The 18,847-nt window shown below is 43.8% G+C and overlaps 1 protein-coding gene across 4 annotated transcripts in view; it reads left to right on the forward strand.

Moving 5' to 3' along the window:
* Window positions 1-18,847, forward strand: part of STX7 (syntaxin 7) — a 145,863-nt gene that overhangs the window by 18,731 nt on the left and 108,285 nt on the right. For 3 of the 4 annotated variants that reach the window (XM_033937289.1, XM_033937290.1, XM_033937292.1), the window contains exon 2: window positions 5,045-5,205. In XM_033937289.1, the coding sequence (XP_033793180.1) occupies window positions 5,121-5,205 (85 nt within the window). In that variant the 5' untranslated portion in view covers window positions 5,045-5,120. Of the gene's footprint in view, window positions 1-3,090; window positions 3,114-5,044; window positions 5,206-18,847 lie in introns of those variants that run through there. The other variant, XM_033937291.1, reaches the window with a different exon arrangement.

An 18,847-nucleotide genomic window follows, 5' to 3' on the forward strand; every position in this document is an offset into this window, starting at 1 on the left:
GGGACACAACACTTACGTCAACAGTAAAGTTAGAATAAGGTCATTAAATTCAGTGGTGTATCTAGGGCTCCTTTTACTAAGCTGCGCAAGCGGTTTTATCACGCGCTACACGCTAACGCCTCCATAGAGCTGGCGTTAATATTTTTTATGTAGCGCGAGGTTAGCGCGCGCTGATCATTTTTTAACAACCCCCTCTTCTATATAAAAAAGTTATTTTTAGTAATAATCCATGAGTCACACAAGTATGCACCTAGGAAAAGGTAGCATCTTAAACACTGTAGTGAGCACTAGAACACCAACACATGCATTGTAAAACTAAACAAGCCAGATCCTGCACAGTCAATTGATCCTGTACAGTCGATACTAACAGAAAATCATGTCCTTTTCATACACACAGAACACAGATACACCCTCGCCCAATATGGAATAATCACAAACTAAAAATAGAAATATGTAGACAAAAGTTAAATTGAACCGCCAAGAAACCAGACTCTGCATACAATGCAATACCACAGAAACAGTGACACATGTTCCCTTATACTGTGCAAAATATAAAAACAGTAGATTTAAATTTGAAAAAACTGATACATAACAATCACCACTTTACAAATTAACAAATAGAAATAAAACAAATAACGAGAAATAAGAAAATACCATTTTATTGGACTAATCCATTTTTCAATTAGCTTTCAGAGGCCAAATCTTTCTTCAAGACAGTACAGTATACTGCTGTTATGGTATCTTTTCCTGACCAGAGGAAAGGGATTTAGTCTAAAAAAAAATTACCTTATTTCCATTTTCTATTTATAGACTTATCAATACAGTTACAAAGCTATGCAAAGCAACGCTATATAAAGCAACAAAAACATTTTTTTTCTACCTTTTGTTGTTTCTGCTTTAATCATCTTCTCTTTACTCTCTTCTTTCTATTCAGCATTTGTCCTTGCTCTTTTCCATGCAACATCTGTCCTCTCTCTTTGCCCCTTCCACCTAGCCTCTGCCCTCTCTACCCCTTGCATCCACTGCCCACCCTCTCTGCCCTTTCCATCCAGTGCCCGCCCTCTCTCTGTTCCATATAGCATCTTCCCTCTTTCTATATCCCTTCAATAAACTATATCCTATACCCTTTCTCTCCTTTATACATGATTCATTTCATCTTCACCCCCTCTCCATTTTTTGTCTCCACTCTCTCCCCTATGCTCTGGAATATCTCTCTTCTACTTTCTTTCTTTCCTTCCTTCCTTCCCACTCCACTCCATGATCTGGCATCTCTTTCTCCTTCTCCTTCTTTTCCCTCCCCCCATGCCTTGGCATCTCTCTCCTCTCCTATGTCTCCCTTTCCCTCCTTGCTCTTGCACCTCTCCTTCCTTTCCCTCTGGTCTGGCATTTGTCTCCCTAGTTTCCCTTCCCTTCCCCCATGCCCTGGCATTTCTTTCCTCTCCTTCCATCTTCCCCACCCCCTCCATTATCTGGCATCTCCACTCCTTCCTTTCTCTCCCCTGGTCTGGCATCTGTCTCCTTCCCCCCATATACCCTGACACCTCTCCCTCCATGGTCTGGTATTTCCTTTCCCTCCCATGGTCTTGGCATCTCTCTTTCCTCTCCTCTCCCTGATCTTCCTTCCCCACCGAAAAAAAAAAATTGGGTGCAGGAGCAGCATTTCTCCCCCCCCCCCCCAAATTGGATGCAGCAGCAGCATTTCTCCTCCTCCCCCAGTCAACAGATTTGCTACAGGCTAAGGCGGGAGATAGGTCAGCGACGGAGGGAAGCTTACAACTTGGTGCTGTTGCTTGCTTCGGGCCTTCCTCACTGCCAGGTCCTGCCTTCACATACAGAAAGGCAGGACCCGGCAACGAGGAAGGCCTGAAGCAAGCAAGAACACCAAGTTGTAAGCTTCCTTCCCTGCCCTATCTCCCACTTTAGCCTGTAGCGAATCTATTTCTCGGACCTGCTTTATTCCTCTTAGGCACCTTCTCCCTCCTTTTCTGTTAGCCAGCAGCAGTTACTGAAGCACGCAGCTGCTAGCTTCCGCCTCTCCTCTTTTTGATTGGTTTTTTCTTTGTGTAGGAGAACCAATGTCTAGCCTGTCTTGCAGGATAAGCGGCAGAACAAAAGAAAACACGACATCGGAGTTCTTCCTGTTTCACGTACTTGGTCATAATGAGCCTGCCCCTGCCTCCAACTATGACCATAAAAAATGACCAGCAGTAGGAAAAAATTTTTAAAAAGTAAAGCTGAAAACCCGCTTGCTGGCGTTTAAAAAAAAAAAAAAAAAAAGTAAGGCTTAAACGAATTTGCAACAGAGATGACAGCTGGGTGCTCACCTAAATTAGCTGGGCGGAGCGCCCGGCTAAAAGGCGCTAGGGAGAACACTGCCTGACAGTTTCTTTTCCTTGGGGTTGGCAAACAATGGCCCGCCACCTCTTTTTGTATGGCCTGCCTGCTAAGAATGTATTTTACAGCCAAATTGCGGAGTTGCGAGAGACCTCATATGGCGCTCCTGTAGCTTCTCATTCTCTCTCTCTTGGTGGCCTCTGCTGTCATGCCACACGGTAGCAGTTACAATTTACAGTGTTTATAGTACTACGTGTATCGCTATTCTGCTCGTGCTGTTCTGTTGTGAATCTGTAATAGTTCTCTGTATCGTATCATTCTCGTTTTATGACCACTGCATATCCATATTCAATATTTCATCACAACGCAATTTCTTCCTGAAAATGAAAATGTGGCTGCAACTAAAGTAAGTTCATGAGTATCTTATTTATTAGCCAAGGAAGGAAAGCCGTTTACTGACGAAGAGTTAATTAAATCATATTTAATTGTCGCAGCCAAAGAAATGTGTCCAGAGAAAACTGATTTATTTAAATCTATTATTTATATTTTTTATTATTATCTTGATTATTACAGTATATTTTGTTCAATAAATTTGTAAAAACTTGTTTTTGCTTGTTATTTAAGTAGGCCTATCTACAAAAATATCCTTGAGTTTTCCCCTTGGCATGCAGAAACTAAAATATTTACTATTTGGCCTTTTACAGAAAATGTTTGCCGACCCCTGATCTACACCATTCCAGGACCTACCTGATGTTCTGGGTTGATAATCGGTTCCATTGGTATACATGCTCTTTTAGTTCAGCTTTAATATACTGAAATGTTCCTGGCTGTACCACAATGAAGCTAACTTCATTAAGAAATAGCTAAAAACTTTTGAAAAGTGGTCAAAGCCTGAAATTTTTTTGAATGGGTATTTGCATAAAATGGATGCAATATATTGACATATTTTTAAAATAATGTAAATAGAACAATGGATGTTGCAGTCAAAACTGAAACTCAACCCTGAGAAAACTAAGATCTTCCTAGCTAGTCCTAATGATAAACTCAGAGAAACTTCCATCCAACTTAATGGCCCAAAATTTGAAATAGCAAGTCATATCAAAATCCTAGGAGTAACTATAGACCGACACCTAACGTTTGAGAAACACACAGACCAACTGACTAAAAAATGCTTCGCTATTTTATGTAAACTAAGAACTGTAAAAAAATATTTTGACATGGTGTCCTTTAGGATACTAGTTCAATCCACCATCCTATGCACTTTAGATTATTGTAATATCACATATCTAGGGTCAACCAAGAAAACACTGCAAAGACTCCACCTGGTTCAAAATGCTGCTGTACGTTTGATCTTTGGACTGAAAAAGTTTGACCATATAAGCCCTTTTTACATACAACTCCATTGGCTCCCTTTTGAAGTTAGTCATTTTCAAATTCAGCTGCTTTTGCTATAAAGCACTCTTTGAATTACTACCATCATACTTATCTTCCCAATTAAATGTATTCACATCAAGCAAGAACACAAGAAACTCGGGCATGTTCATGTACCCTACTCCGAAAGCCTGCCGTTTTTAAAGTTTTTTAGACAAAACTCTAGCCTTGCAAGTGGGGAGAATGAACTCTTGGATGTGTTCTCTGATTGATTGCCCACTCCCAATCTTACTATGAGTTTAGAAAACCTATCTGATAAATTTATGCGATGACTTTGCTTTGTATCACTCTACATTGTATCATGTTGTATTTTATTGTATTGTATAGCATTGAATTCTACTGATTCCTAATGTATCTTGCATCTTCACTGATAATGCCTTAGTTCTCTTGCTGTGAACCACCCGGATCTTCTGGTTGGGTGGTATATAAGAAATAAAATTATTATTATTAGTTATAAACCACTGAAGGTTTCTGAAACAGAAGTACATCAATTTTTTTTTATTTTATTTATCAAATTTCACATTTTACATTCAAGTATCCACTTGTACAGAAAGTTGAAGAAAGCAGACAAACTAAAAACGCGACTAGGAACACCTAGCGCACTATTAGAATACAAAATTATATAAGAAACATAAAAATCATAGCTTAACTTCAGCTCAAGTCCTCTATCAGGGTCCAAGATTACAATAACGAGTATAAACCAAAATTATATAGAACATAAGAAAATTAAGATCCCTCTACTGAAAAGAGATATCCCTTAATATTCAAACTGCACCCAAAACTTTCCCTTCGTCCATTCGAGCTCCAGCCACGAAAGCTGTCAGCTGGGGGGGTTCGAAGTACATCAATTTTAAGAAATAAAATTCTGTGTTTATGAAGAAAAATGCTTAATAGATCAAGTGGGAAAGGGAAATCGGGCTTTTTAATGATTCCCATCTTGCTGAATTGCTCATAATTTCTGCTATAAATTTCTTGCCTGCTATGTGTGTTAAAATTTCAAACATTTCATGCTTTGTATCAAAATTTATTTTAACCCCCCCCAAATGATCAGTTCTACTGATTCCACTGTATGCATGAGGTTGACTTGCATACACATCCATGCACTGCATAATGGCATATTGATTATAATTATTTTGAAAACTAGAATGACTGGATAGAGAACCACCAATGCAGATGACACAACATTTTGAGCTACTCGATTCATTTTCATAGTTGTATTTAAAGAAAATATGCAACAACTTAGAATAGTAAGTGTGCTTGTTTCATTTATGTATTTTAGGTGCCTAAGTTTTGTGTAGTTCGCTTCCAGAGTTGTCACTCCCAGCTGATGAACTTAATTTACAATAGTATCAACCATGTCCTATAATCCAGGAGTTGCGGATGAAGCTAACCAGCTTGCCCAGAGGATAACCACCAATATCCAGAAGATCACTCAATGCTGTAAGTTGTTTCTAGATCTGTTTTAAAACTTTAAATGTGTTCAATATCTGTGATTTGTGAGATTTTTCTTTATTGTCCTTATTTCAGTTTTGGGCTATTTGGTGTCCAGTTTTACACAAGATACTGTATATACTCAACTATAAACTGAGTTAACTTTCCCCCCCCCCCCAAAAAAAAGAAGGAAAAAAGGTTAACTCAAATATTACCAAAGTTCGGTACCAACAATTCTCTCTCCTTCCTCCCTCTTCCTTGACATCCACATTCCTGCCTTCCCTGAGGTGTCCTTCATGTCAGGCTCTGCACCCAGCCTCCCCCCCCCCCAAGACCCATCGCAGGCTTCTCCCTGGGCGTACCTTAAATCCTGGAGTTCCAGTGGTGAGCCAGGACAGGAGCAATCCCTCCCTGTCCAGTTCTGACTGGGTCTGCACAAACCTGCCTTCCTCCTGTATCAATTGCAGGCCTCCCCCAGGCCTACCTTAAGCCCAGGTGGTCCAGGAGTGAGCTGGGACAAGAGTGATCTCTCGCATGTCCTGGCTGGCTCTGCATCACCACTACCTCCCTGTCCCCCTCCTGGACACCATTGCAGGTCTACCTTTTAAAGCCTTGGTGATCCAGTGGTAAATCAGGCAGGAACGATCCTTCTACGCTCCTGCCCCGTGCAGTCTTATTAAATGAAAATGGCTGCCATGAGTTCCCAGGGAATACAGAAATGTATGTTCTGACCTATAAGGACACTGTTTTCAATCTAGACAATCTATCTTTGGGAGGGAAGAAAAGGAGATAATCAGAGAGTTGGTGCTCCAGGTGTCTCCTTTTCAACCTTGGCTGCGGACCCATTCTTCAGTGTTGCAAATAGGGGGACATCTTTCCAGATTCTTCAAGGAATGGGCCCGTCTTCAAGTTTAAAACATGCGAAAAGACACATTAACATCAAGTCTCATAAAGCATTATAGATTGTAACTAAAGGGGAAAAGGATCTCAGAAACCTGTTCAGACACAAATGTCCAAGACTTACAGGTTACAGATTTCTTTCATCAATCCTGAAAAACCCATTACTAAATAAAACAGTGCAACCTGAAACATATTTAGAATAATTCATGAAAACATTCTATACAATTTTTTAGCAAATTTTAAATCATTTTTAAGACAGCCTGTACTTGAAGCCCACACTTATCTTTGTCTTTTATCTGACAGGATCTATTTTGCCAGCTTTCCCGGCTTCATCAGAGGTCACTCACATGGACTGAAACAACACTTACAAACAGCTACAAATAAAAATATACAACCATAAGAACTATTAGATTAAACACAAGTAGTCAAAAGACTCAGGTTGACATAAAACTTACTTTTTAGTGACTTGCACAGCGCCATTTTGTAAATGCAGTCTGCCACTAGCTGAATGCAACTCAAAAACACCACACATATGCTATAAACAAAAAAATGCTAATACACCACACCTACTCGTGACATCATTCAAATTACACACTCTCTCACTGAACATAGTCTAGGGCATGGGTGCTACTTTTAAAATGACCAATTCAAAATGATCTACCAACAATAAAATTAAAAAAAAACCACAAAGCACACTGAATGCAGAGAAAATGTTAATTATCATTTATATTCTGGGGTCAAGAGGTCAAGGCAGAAGACTTTATGCAAATGTCACCTCAGTAACAATTATACTAAAATAGACAAATATACCCCCTCCCTTTTTACTAAACCTACGATAGCGTTTTTTAGCGCAGGGAACTACGTTGAATGCCCCGGCTGCTCTTGACGCTCATAGGTTCCCTACACTAAAAAACACTATTGCGGTTTAGTAAAAGGGGGCCATAGTGCAAAATATAGACAGCAGATATAAATTCTCAAAACAGACATATTTTGATCACTAAATTGAAAATAAAATCATTTTTCCTACCTTTGTTGTCTGGGGATTTCATGAGTCTCTGGTTGCACTTTCTTCTTCTAACTGTGCATCCAATATTTCTTCCCTTCTTTCAGCCTCTTGTATGCTTCCTTTCCTCCAGACCTCATTCCCTCCCCCAACTTTTTCTTCCTCTCTCCCTGCCCTTTCTTTCTTTCTCCCTGCCCCTTCTTTCTTTCTGTTTCTCTGCTCCCCTTTCTTTCTGTCTCTCTGCTCCCCTTTCTTTCTGTGTCTTTCTCTCTCCATGCCCCCTTTCTTTCTGTCCCCCCTTTTTTTCTGTCTCCCTGCCTGCCCCCTTTCTTTCTTTGTCTTTCTTTCTCCCTGCCCTCCCCCAAGCCACTGCCGCCGCCAACGGGGAAGGGCCCCAAACCACTGCCGCCGAGTTCTGAGCTCTCCCTGCTTCCTGATGCGGTAAACAGGTCACAGAAGCGCCCGGCCGACCAGCCTTCCACCCCGACGTCGAAGAGGAAGTTCCAGGCCAGAATTGAAGTCGGGGTGTGTGTGTGTGTGTGTATGTGACGTTGGGTGGGGAGGAAAGCTGGTCGGCCCGGCGCTTCTGCATCCTGTTTACCGCATCAGGAAGCAGGTAGAACGCGAAGGCAACATGAGTCTATCACGGAGCTGTGATCGACTTGCGTTGCCTTCGCTATCTACTGGTCAATCGACCTTTTGGGCACTCCTGGTCTAGGGCATAGCAGTGCTTCTCAACTCATTCCTAGAGTACCCCCTTGCCAGTCAGGTTTTCGAGATATCCACAGTAAATATACACAAACTTGATTTGCATATACTGCCTCCATTTTATGCAAATTTCTTTCATGCATATTCATTATGGATATCCTGAAAACCTGACTGGCAAGGGGGTACTTCAGGACCGAGTTGAGAAACACTGATATAAAGTGGTTTTTTTTATTGATGCGGAGCCCCTTTCAATATGGAGGAGGGGGGAGGTGAAGTGATCGAGTAAAAAAAATATTATATCTGAGGCAAGCCCACTGGATCTATAGACTTAAATCATTGAGACCTACTGGATTGAATAGTGTGATGGAGTGAAATGCTTTCTTGTGACCTGACCATTGCCAGCTTTTTTGCTTACATAAATTGTGTATGCATAACATGAGAAAGTTAATTGATAAAGATGGATCTCTTAAATTCACTCTTTATCTGGTGAAGATTTTCCACATATACAATATAAATAATATCACCAGTATTGCCGTAATCTCCCAAAGGCTAATATTTATACAGTTCTACTCCGCCCTTAGAAAACAGTTTTTCATGCAGGATGCTTTTTGTGCTAGTCTCCTCACTGGCCTTTTAGATAAAGCTTATATGGCTTAATTAATCATATTTCTTTTACACTTATTTAAGAATAAGTACTCATAAATTTTCCCCCCAAACTTTAAAGGGTATGTCTCTTAATTTATTACACTTATCTTGTTCACATATGACTTGGGAGGACTGGATTCAGTCATATGGATATCCCGAAAACTTGACTGGCAAGGGGGGTACTCTAGGACCGAGTTGAGAAACACTGCTTTAGATCATTGAAACTATGGCTATGCCCTAGACCAGGAGTGTCAAAGTCCCTCCTCGAGGGCCGCAATTCAGTCGTGTTTTCAAGATTTCCCCAATGAATATGCATGAAATCTATTAGCATACAATGAAAGCAGTGCATGCAAATAGATCTCATGCATATTCATTGGGGAAATCCTGAAAACCCGACTGGATTGCGGCCCTCGAGGAGGGACTTTGACACCCCTGCCCTAGACTATTCTCAGTGAGAGAGTGTGTAATTTGAATGATGTCACGGAGTAGGTGACTCACCTTTTTAAAATCGTTACAAGAACGGCTTCGACAGTGGCCTGTTGGTTTTTACCACAAAGCTTTGAGAATCTTCCCCTCAGTCCTAAAATCTATATATGGTGTCTAAAGTTATGCATATACATCAGTGTGCTTAGTTGAACTCTGTTGGGAGATGCCTGGTATATAAATCCTAGATTAGATTAGTTGATGTATGTGTGTTACTTAATTAAATAATGGGCTTAATAGGTGCTGATAATTGTCAATACCTGTGAAAAGTGCAAAGTGAAAAGAGGGCATGGTTGGGGGGGGAGTATAGTGGGTGTGTTTTTGAGTTAGATGCACGTTTTTGACTTAGGCACCGTTGTGCACACAGGCTTTTAGGCATAAAAGTGGTGTGCCTAAATGTTGGGATGCCTGGTGATGCATTCTGTTTTGTAAAATGAAATATGGGAATTAAATCTTTCAGATAATTGTAAGCGCTGGTCGCTGATATGTTTAGATTTTTTTAGATTTGTTTGTGTTGTCTTGTGAAGTTGTTTTAATTATGTATGTAACATTTGGAACCCGCTTTGTATAAGGTGGGATACAAGTCAATAAGCCATAAACCATAGTGGCCCTTAGGTGGCACTAAATGTGATTCTATACAATGCGCATAGCTTTTATAGAATCACGCTTAGAGCTGCATTAGTTGGTACCAATATTTTCGAATGTCGCCCCTAATGTGTAACAAGCTATGGAATTTGTTGCCAGAGAATGTAGTGAAAGCAATTAGCTTAGTAGGGTTTAAAAAAGGATTGGATAATTTCTTAAAAGTCCATAAGCTATTGTTAAGATGGACTTGGGAAAATCCACTGCTTATTTCTAGGATAAGCAGCATAAAATCTTTACTCTTGGGATCTTGCCAGGTACTTTTCACCTGGATTGGCCACCATTGGCTAATTGGAAACAGGATACTGGGCTTGATGGGCTTTGACTGTCCCAATATGACAACTCTTATGCTACTTGTGGGTGCCAAATTGAAAAGCTTTGAGCAACTCTAATAAGAAATTACTCCACATAAGTATAATTAGAAAGGTAAGTAGAAAGTAATCATATGAGGAATTCCAGAGTTAGTTAAGGACAGTTTATCAAGGTATAGGTGATAATCATGGTGGTTTGCCTTATTAAAGTGATATAAGTGATGACAAATACATTTGAAAGCTGGAAAACAAATTTTTTGGAGAAGTAGAGTTCTAAGAAAACACAATTTCCAGGGGAGGTATATTTCCCCAGTGAGCTAATTTAAGCAACCAGTATTTTCTCTGTGTGGTTGGAAAAAGCTTGATCCAACTTAAGTTATACATAACCTGGAAAGGTGGGCTGCAGAGTATTTATTTGAAAGATCATACCTGCTACTGGAACATGGAGTTCAAAAGGAGCAAGTTTCAACCAGAAAAAAAATAAACTCTTGAAAAGCAGAGTGTTAATTTAGGAAATGGAACACTCTACGTAAATATAGTAAGAAAAACAAGTGGAATCTTAAAAGGAAAAATGTAGCTTAATAAAGAGTGCTCCAAAGTTTAGTGACTGAGAGGCCAATGCAGAAAGCTGTGTGATACAGTTCTATGTGGATGGCTTTACACTTGGTTCCAAATGAAGTATAGTGAAAGCTTTGCCTGCTAATACAGTAAGCTAATCATATGTAATGTAAAGCATGCAAAACTTGCATACTAATCAGGTAAGCCTGTTGGGTGCATGCACACAAGATTCTGTGATGAGGGCAGCTAGTACTGTGTGTGTGTCCAAACAAAACAAAAGTGTCAGCGTACATCTGTTGGAATATTATTCTGTGGATAAACATTTGACCTTGAAAAAATTGTTTGCATATCATTTATCCCAGGACAAGCAGGCAGCATATTCTTTACGCATGGGTGACGTCACCTACGGAGCCCCCGGTACGGACCTTTTTAACTAGAAAGTTCTAGTTGGCCGCACCGCGCGTGCGCGAGTGCCTTCCCGCCCGACGGAGGAGTGCGTGGTCCCCAGTTTCTTCGTTTCCGCGGAGCGAAGAAGATGCGTGTTTTTTCAACGGCCGTTGAACTAACTTTTTTGCCTTCCCGCTCGCGAATTTTTTCCAATTATTTTACTTTCTTACCTTCGGGTTGCCTTTTCTTTCAATTTGTAAAAAAAAAAAAAAAAAATTTTGATTTTCTTTTCCTTTTTTCGACTTTGCCCCGGCGGGGCCTGTTTCAAGTTTATTCAAAATTTGTTGAATTGCTTATTTAAATTTACTAAGCGATTTACAAAAACAAGAAAAATAATACAAATACGGGGTTAGTTAAAATTTAATACAATGTTAAAAACATAAAGTTAAAATTATACAGACTAACGGACATATAAGGAAAGAAGGGTAAAATTACAAATTAAAAAAAACAAAAAGGTGTAAGGTAAAAAACAAGAGGTAAGGGAAGGTAATGAGGAGAAATATATGTTAAGAAAAGAATAGGAAAGTTGGTTTCATATGTTAAATGCGTCCTTAAAAAGGAAACTTTTTAAGCTACTTTTAAACTGCTTTAAATCTTTTTCAGTTCTAAGATACAGGGGCAGGTTATTCCACAATTGTGGGGCTATGACAGAAAAGATATCAGTGCGACGGGTTCCAATAATTTTTAGTGAAGGAACTGTTAAGAGATTTTGATTGGTTGATCTCAATGTACGAGAGGTACAGTAGGGGATAAGTAGTCTGTTAATGAACTGTGGTTCGTTTGTGCTCAATGTTTTAAAAACTAAAAGTAGTAATTTAAAAGTAAAACGATGAGAGATAGGGAGCCAATGAGATTTTATAAAAAGTGGTGTGACGTGGTCAAATTTTTTACAGTTATGTATTAATTTAATTGCTGTGTTTTGGACTATCTGGAGACGTTTTTGATTTTGCGGAGGCCGTATTCCCATTCATGCACCCGCAGCCAGGTTTTAAGAAGTGCCAGCGGTGTGCACGCCCGATCTCCCTCACTGACCCACACAATTGGTGCTTGCAGTGTTTGGGTCCGGAGCATCGGGCGGACTCCTGCACCCGCTGTGCCACTCTTAAAAAGCGAACACTTAAGAATCGCCAAATTCAACAGAACATCTTATTCGGCACCGGGTCTGCGATGGACTCCTCGGCATCGACGGCGGTGCCATCAAAATCGACACCAACTACTTCGACACCGCCCGACCCGACATTGGCGCCGCTGGCGCCAGGTAAGCCGGCTAAGAAGCCTTCCTCTTCCCTCGAGCGCCCGCCAGCCACAGTGGCGGCACCGACTTTACCGGCTTCACGCCGGCCCCGGAAACGCTCCGCCCCGATTTCGGTGAGTGCCTCGTCATCGGCCTCCTCATCGCCGGGGCGTGGAGCGGCACCTAAGGAACCGAAACAAAAGAAAGCGGTTCCGGTGCCACCCCTGGATGACCGCATCGCGGCCATCCTCCAAACACAACTACAGGAACAGCTGCAGCATCAACTCCAGCACCTGTTGCCTACTATCCTGGCACCGCTCCTTTCGGTACCAGACCGGCCCGAGCCCCGTGCCGAACAACCGGTATCCACCCCATCGGTACCAATCAATACATCCATGCCGATTCTCTCGGCTGAACAACTCCACGCCCATCCAGTGGTGCACTCCCATACCACATCGGATCCTCCTCGGCACCAAGCAGTGCGTCATTCTTCCCGGGACCGGGATCGACGCCGGTCTTCCTCTCCTGGTACCGTTTCGGTGCGCTCTGGTAAATCTCTATCTAAGACCCACCATACCGAGCCTTCCACCCCGGTTTCTCGGCATGCGCACCCGGAGGTCCGGGACCCGGACTTATGGGAAGAATCCCCCCCCCCGGTACCGAGGAGGATGTCTCCTCATCCGACGAGGACCCCTCAGCACCCGATACCACTTCCAAACCTGAGCAATCCTCGTTCTCAAAGTTCCTCAGGGAGATGTCAGCCGCTTTGTCTCTCCCTCTTGAGTCAGACTCCAAAAAATCCCAAGCCTTTCTGGAGGCCCTGGATTTTGAGCAACCACCTAAGGAGTTCCTCAAGTTACCCGTGCACGACATCCTACGGGAGACTTTTAACAAAAATTGGGAGAACCCTCTTACGGTACCCGGGGCTCCCCGCAAGTTGGATAACCTCTACCGAGTTATCCCGATTCCGGGGTTCGATAAATCTCAATTGCCCCATGAGTCTCTTCTGGTTGAATCCACCTTGAAGAAAACTCAGGGCTCCAGCGTCTATGCCTCCACTCCTCCTGACAGAGAAGGCAAAACTATGGACAAGTTTGGCAAGAGGCTCTATCAGAATGCCATGCTGGCCAACAGGGCGAACAATTACTCATTCCATTTTTCACTTTACATGAAACACTTGGTCCAACAGCTGTCCGCCCTCCAAAAATATCTTCCAGAGAGAAAGATTCCACTTTTCCAACAGCAAATTTCTGGTCTCCTTCAGCTGAGAAAATTTATGGTCCGCTCTATCTACGATTCCTTCGAACTGACCTCCCGTGCCTCTGCCATGGCTGTCGCCATGCACCGCCTGGCCTGGCTGAGAGTATCGGATTTGGACATCAACCACCAAGACCGTCTGGCCAACGCTCCCTGTCTCGGGGATGAACTTTTTGGGGAGTCCCTGGATTCCACCACCCAGAAACTCTCGGCCCATGAAACCAGATGGGACACCCTGATTAAACCAAAGAAAAAGGCCCCACCTGCTCGACCTTATAGGACACAATCCTCCTATCAGCGCAGGTTCTCAGCCAGACCACTCAATCCGCCTTCACATCAACCTCGGCGGCCCCGTCAGCAACAACACCATACCCAGGTTCGTTCTTAGTCCAACCAACCTGCCAAACCTCTTCCACCTTCGAAACCATCTCAGCCCTTTTGACTCTTCTCTCCAGGGCATAGCCAGTCTCCCACCTTCATTGCCTCTTCCACAACCAATCGGAGGCCGTCTCCACATCTTCTTCAGCCGTTGGGAGATCATCACATCGGACCAGTGGGTCCTCAACATCATCCGCCACGGCTACTCTCTCAACTTCCAGACTCTTCCACCAGACAATCCTCCCGTAGAGTCTGCTTCTCATTCCTCCCAAACCACCCTCCTCCTGAGGGAGGTCCAATCCCTCCTTCTTCTCAATGCCATCGAAGAGGTGCCTCCGGAACAAAGAGGTCGGGGATTCTACTCCCGCTACTTCCTGGTTCCCAAGAAGACAGGAGACCTCCGTCCCATTCTCGATCTCAGGGACCTCAACAAGTGTCTAGTCAAGGAGAAATTCAGAATGCTCTCCCTTGCCACGCTTTACCCTCTTCTTTCTCAACACGACTGGCTATGTTCCCTGGACCTCAAAGAGGCCTACACTCACATCCCAATCAATCCGACTTCACGTCGCTACCTGCGGTTCCAGGTACAGCACCGCCACTATCAGTACAAAGTACTACCTTTTGGCCTCGCTTCATCACCCAGGGTGTTCACCAAGTGCCTTATTGTGGTGGCGGCCTTCCTCAGGTCTCACAACCTCCAGGTGTTCCCCTACTTGGACGATTGGTTGGTGAAAGCACCTACGTCTCCACTTGTGCTACAAGCCACTCATCACACCATCTCTCTCCTCCATCTCCTGGGGTTCGAGATCAACTACCCCAAGTCGCATCTGCTTCCCACACAGCGACTTCAATTCATTGGAGCAGTTCTCGACACCACACTAATGAGGGCGTTTCTCCCCTCCGACCGTCAACGGACACTGCTCCACCTCTGTCGTCAGGTACTCCTTCATCAATCCATTCCGGCCCGACAGATGATGGTCCTCCTCGGCCACATGGCCTCGACGGTCCATGTACTTCCTCTGGCGCGACTTCACCTCAGGACACCTCAATGGACGCTAGCCAACCAATGGTCACAGACCACGGATCTTCTTTCTCATCCCATCTCTGTGACATCGTCTCTTCAGCAATCTCTGCAATGGTGGTTGAACTCCTCAAATCTTTCCAGGGATCTTCTTTTTCATCTGCCCCCTCACTCCATGACCATCACCACGGATGCCTCCCCCTATGCATGGGGAGCTCACCTGGGAGATCTACGCACCCAAGGACTCTGGACCCCGCAGGAGCGTCTACATCACATCAATTTCCTAGAACTCAGGGCCATGTTCTATGCTCTCAAGGCCTTCCAGCACCTTCTCTGTCCTCAGGTTCTTCTCCTGTGCACAGACAATCAAGTCGCCATGTACTACATAAACAAGCAAGGCGGCACCGGTTCTCGCCTCCTTTGTCAGGAGGCTCTCCGCATCTGGACCTGGGCCACAGCCCGCAATCTCTTCCTCAAGGCTGTCTATATCCAGGGCGAACAGAACTCCCTGGCCGACAATCTCAGCCGCATCCTTCAACCTCACGAGTGGACTCTGGACCCCTCAACACTCCACTCAATCTTTGCTCACTGGGGCACTCCGCAGGTGGACCTCTTTGCAGCTTCTCACAACCATCAGCTGCCCCAGTTCTGTTCCAGACTCTTCTCTCCTCATCGCCTGACCCCAGACGCATTCCTGCTCGATTGGACGGAGCGGTTCCTCTATGCTTTTCCTCCGCTACCTCTGATGTTGCGGACGTTATCCAAACTCCGCAGGGACAGGGCCACCATGATTCTCATCGCCCCTCGGTGGCCTCGCCAACACTGGTTCTCCCTCCTGCTCCAGCTCAGCTCCAGAGAACCCATTCCTCTCCCTGTGTTTCCTACTCTACTTACACAGCAGCATCAGTCTCTACTACATCCCAATCTGTCCTCGCTCCACCTGACAGCTTGGTTTCTCTCGGGCTGACCTCTCCAGAGAATCTGTCTCAGCCTGTCCGTCTCATTTTGGACGCCTCTAGGAAACCGACCACCCTCCAATGTTACCATCAGAAGTGGACCCGGTTCTCCTCTTGGTGTCTACTACATCATCACGATCCCACCTCATTGGCGGTGGAAACTGTACTGGACTATTTGCTCTCTCTGTCCAACGCTGGCCTCAAGTCTACCTCAATCAGAGTCCACCTCAGTGCCATCACTGCGTTTCATGAGCCTATCCTCGGGAAACCTCTCACGGCTCATCCACTGGTTTCCCGATTCATGACCTCTTCAATGTCAAACCGCCTCTGAAGCCTCCTCCTGTTGTCTGGGACCTGAATGTGGTTTTGTCAGCCCTCATGAAACCACCTTTTGAGCCTCTTGCCACAACCTCACTCAAACTTCTCACATGGAAGGTGCTTTTCCTCATTGCCATCACCTCTGCCAGGAGGGTTAGTGAGTTGCATGCACTGGTCGCCGATCCACCGTTCACTGTTTTTCACCATGACAAGGTGGTTCTGCGTACCCATCCTAAATTCCTTCCCAAGGTGGTCTCGGCTTTTCACCTCAACCAGTCCATTGTGTTGCCTGTCTTTTTCCCGAAACCTCATTCACATCCTGGGGAACAGGTGTTACACACTCTAGATTGCAAGCGTGCCCTGGCCTACTATCTTGACCGTACAAGGGCTCACCGCTTGTCCTCTCAGCTCTTCCTGACCTTCGATCCTAACCGTCTAGGTCGTCCTGTCTCTAAACGGACGCTGTCCAACTGGCTTGCTGCCTGCATCGCGTTCTGTTATGCTCGGGCCGGTCTGTCACTGGAAGGTGCTGTCACGGCCCACCGGGTCAGAGCTATGGCTGCTTCTGTTGCTTTCCTCCGTTCAACACCCATTGAGGAAATCTGCAAGGCTGCCACCTGGTCCTCAGTTCACACGTTCACTACTCACTACTGCCTGGATGCTTTCTCCAGACTGGATGGGCACTTCGGCCAATCTGTACTACAGAATTTATTTTCCTGATGGCCAACTATCCCACCTCCCTCTCTGTTTGCTTGGAGGTCACCCATGCGTAAAGAATATGCTGCCTGCTTGTCCTGGGATAAAGCACAGTTACTTACCGTAACAGGTGTTATCCAGGGACAGCAGGCAGATATTCTTACGTCCCACCCTCCTCCCCGGGTTGGCTTCTTAGCTGGCTTATCTTAACTGGGGACCACGCACTCCTCCGTCGGACGGGAAGGCACTCGCGCACGCGCGGTGCGGCCAACTAGAACTTTCTAGTTAAAAAGGTCCGTACCGGGGGCTCCGTCGGTGACGTCACCCATGCGTAAAGAATATCTGCCTGCTGTCCCTGGATAACACCTGTTACGGTAAGTAACTGTGCTTTTTGTGCTGCCAGTGTTTATGCACAAATCTGCATTCTAATACGTGCACTTATATATTTACTTTTCTTACTCTGACCTATGTGCAGAACCATCACCTCCCATTCTGTATTAAAAATTGTGGATACTGTTGTACTTGCAGAAAAAGTAAAAAAACAAAAACAAATGAACAAACCCTGACCTTTAAATCATTTCAGACCCTTCTGCAGAGGAATGACCTTGAGTACCTCAAACAGGCCAAGTTTTTAGGATATCGCTTAAGAATATGCATATGAGATATCTGCATGGATACTACCTCCATGTATGCATGCCTTTCATGCATATTCATGAGGGATATCCTGAAAGCTGACCAATTTGAGGCACTCGAGGCCTGTAACTTCTGCATCCATGAACTAACTGGTAACCGTTAGGGTCCTCTGAGAACCCCCCCCTAAATACACCCCCCCAATTTCCCACCGGTTGTGGCCTCCCACCAATCAGAGGTCTTTTCACTCGATGAAAAAGACCTCCCCCCGTAGCGTTCCCTACCGCCCTCCCGAACTAGCCTCAATCCTCCCCATCCTACCCTGCCAGGCGACCTCGCGGGCCTCCCAGCTCTGCGTTAGCTGTTGCCCGTCGAGACAAGGCTCTCGGGCTTTCTATTTAATCAAATAAGGTAGAATTCCATATTTGTGGCTCTTGTTCCAAAGGTAAAGAAACATTCTTTAGGAAAAGCTGAGCAGATGGGCTTAATAGATTCTGGATCAATCTTTTAAGATTATAAGAGTATATCACTTGCATCTGAGAAATAGGTAAAATAACTGAATTTACCATAGTCATAGAAAATGAAATTTATGATCTGTCCAAGATAGATTCAGATAAGAAAACACAGAAAAAATATTTAGGAAGAAAATTTAGAAATAATAAGATCAAGACTATGTCCAGCATTATGCGCTGGATAAGTAGTCCACTGAGTAAATTCATAATTATTTAAATATTGATTTAAAAAAAAGAAGCATGGCTATAACTAAGATCATTGCGAACATTAAAATTTCCCAAAACAATCAAATCGGGAGGATATTGTAATGCAAGATGTGTCAAAGTTAAATATATTTTATCCCAAACTTCACCAGACAAACTTGGAGGATAGTAGATCACAGCAAAATAAATGGGAGATTTAAAATTAAATCTAACTAATAAAATTTCTTGATGTAACATTGTAGTTGGATTTCTAAAAATGATAATGATTCCTCAGATATTAAAGCAAAGCCACCTCATGAGCCTCTAGACTTAGAGAAAAAAACTATATCCTCTTGGAACTGAATCAATCAAGTAACAATCCTCCCCATTTCTCAGTCAAGTCTCGGTAAAGCAAAAGATCTTAAGATCCTTTGAAACAATAAGATCTTGAATAAACACATAGCCTCTTCTATCAAACAGTGCTAGCAGTTTTAAGCGCAGAGAGCCACGCTGAATGTCTTGCGCTGCTCCCGATGCTCATAGGAACTCTATGAGTGTCAGGAGCAGCGCGGGCCATTAAGCGCAGCTCACCATGCTACAAACTGCTAGTGCTGTTTGATAGAAGTGGCCCTTAGTTTTAGTTTTCATAGTATGACATTAAACAGGCCACAATTCAGTTTATGTTCAACTAGTCTTTAAGCTTGTTCCATTAACGGGTGCTAGAATAGATGTGTGTGTCTGTCTTTCTCTCTCTCTCTCTCCTTGGCTG

The sequence above is a fragment of the Geotrypetes seraphini genome, chromosome 3 (genome assembly GCF_902459505.1).
Source record: "Geotrypetes seraphini chromosome 3, aGeoSer1.1, whole genome shotgun sequence".
In the NCBI taxonomy this organism is placed as follows: Eukaryota; Metazoa; Chordata; class Amphibia; order Gymnophiona; family Dermophiidae; genus Geotrypetes; species Geotrypetes seraphini.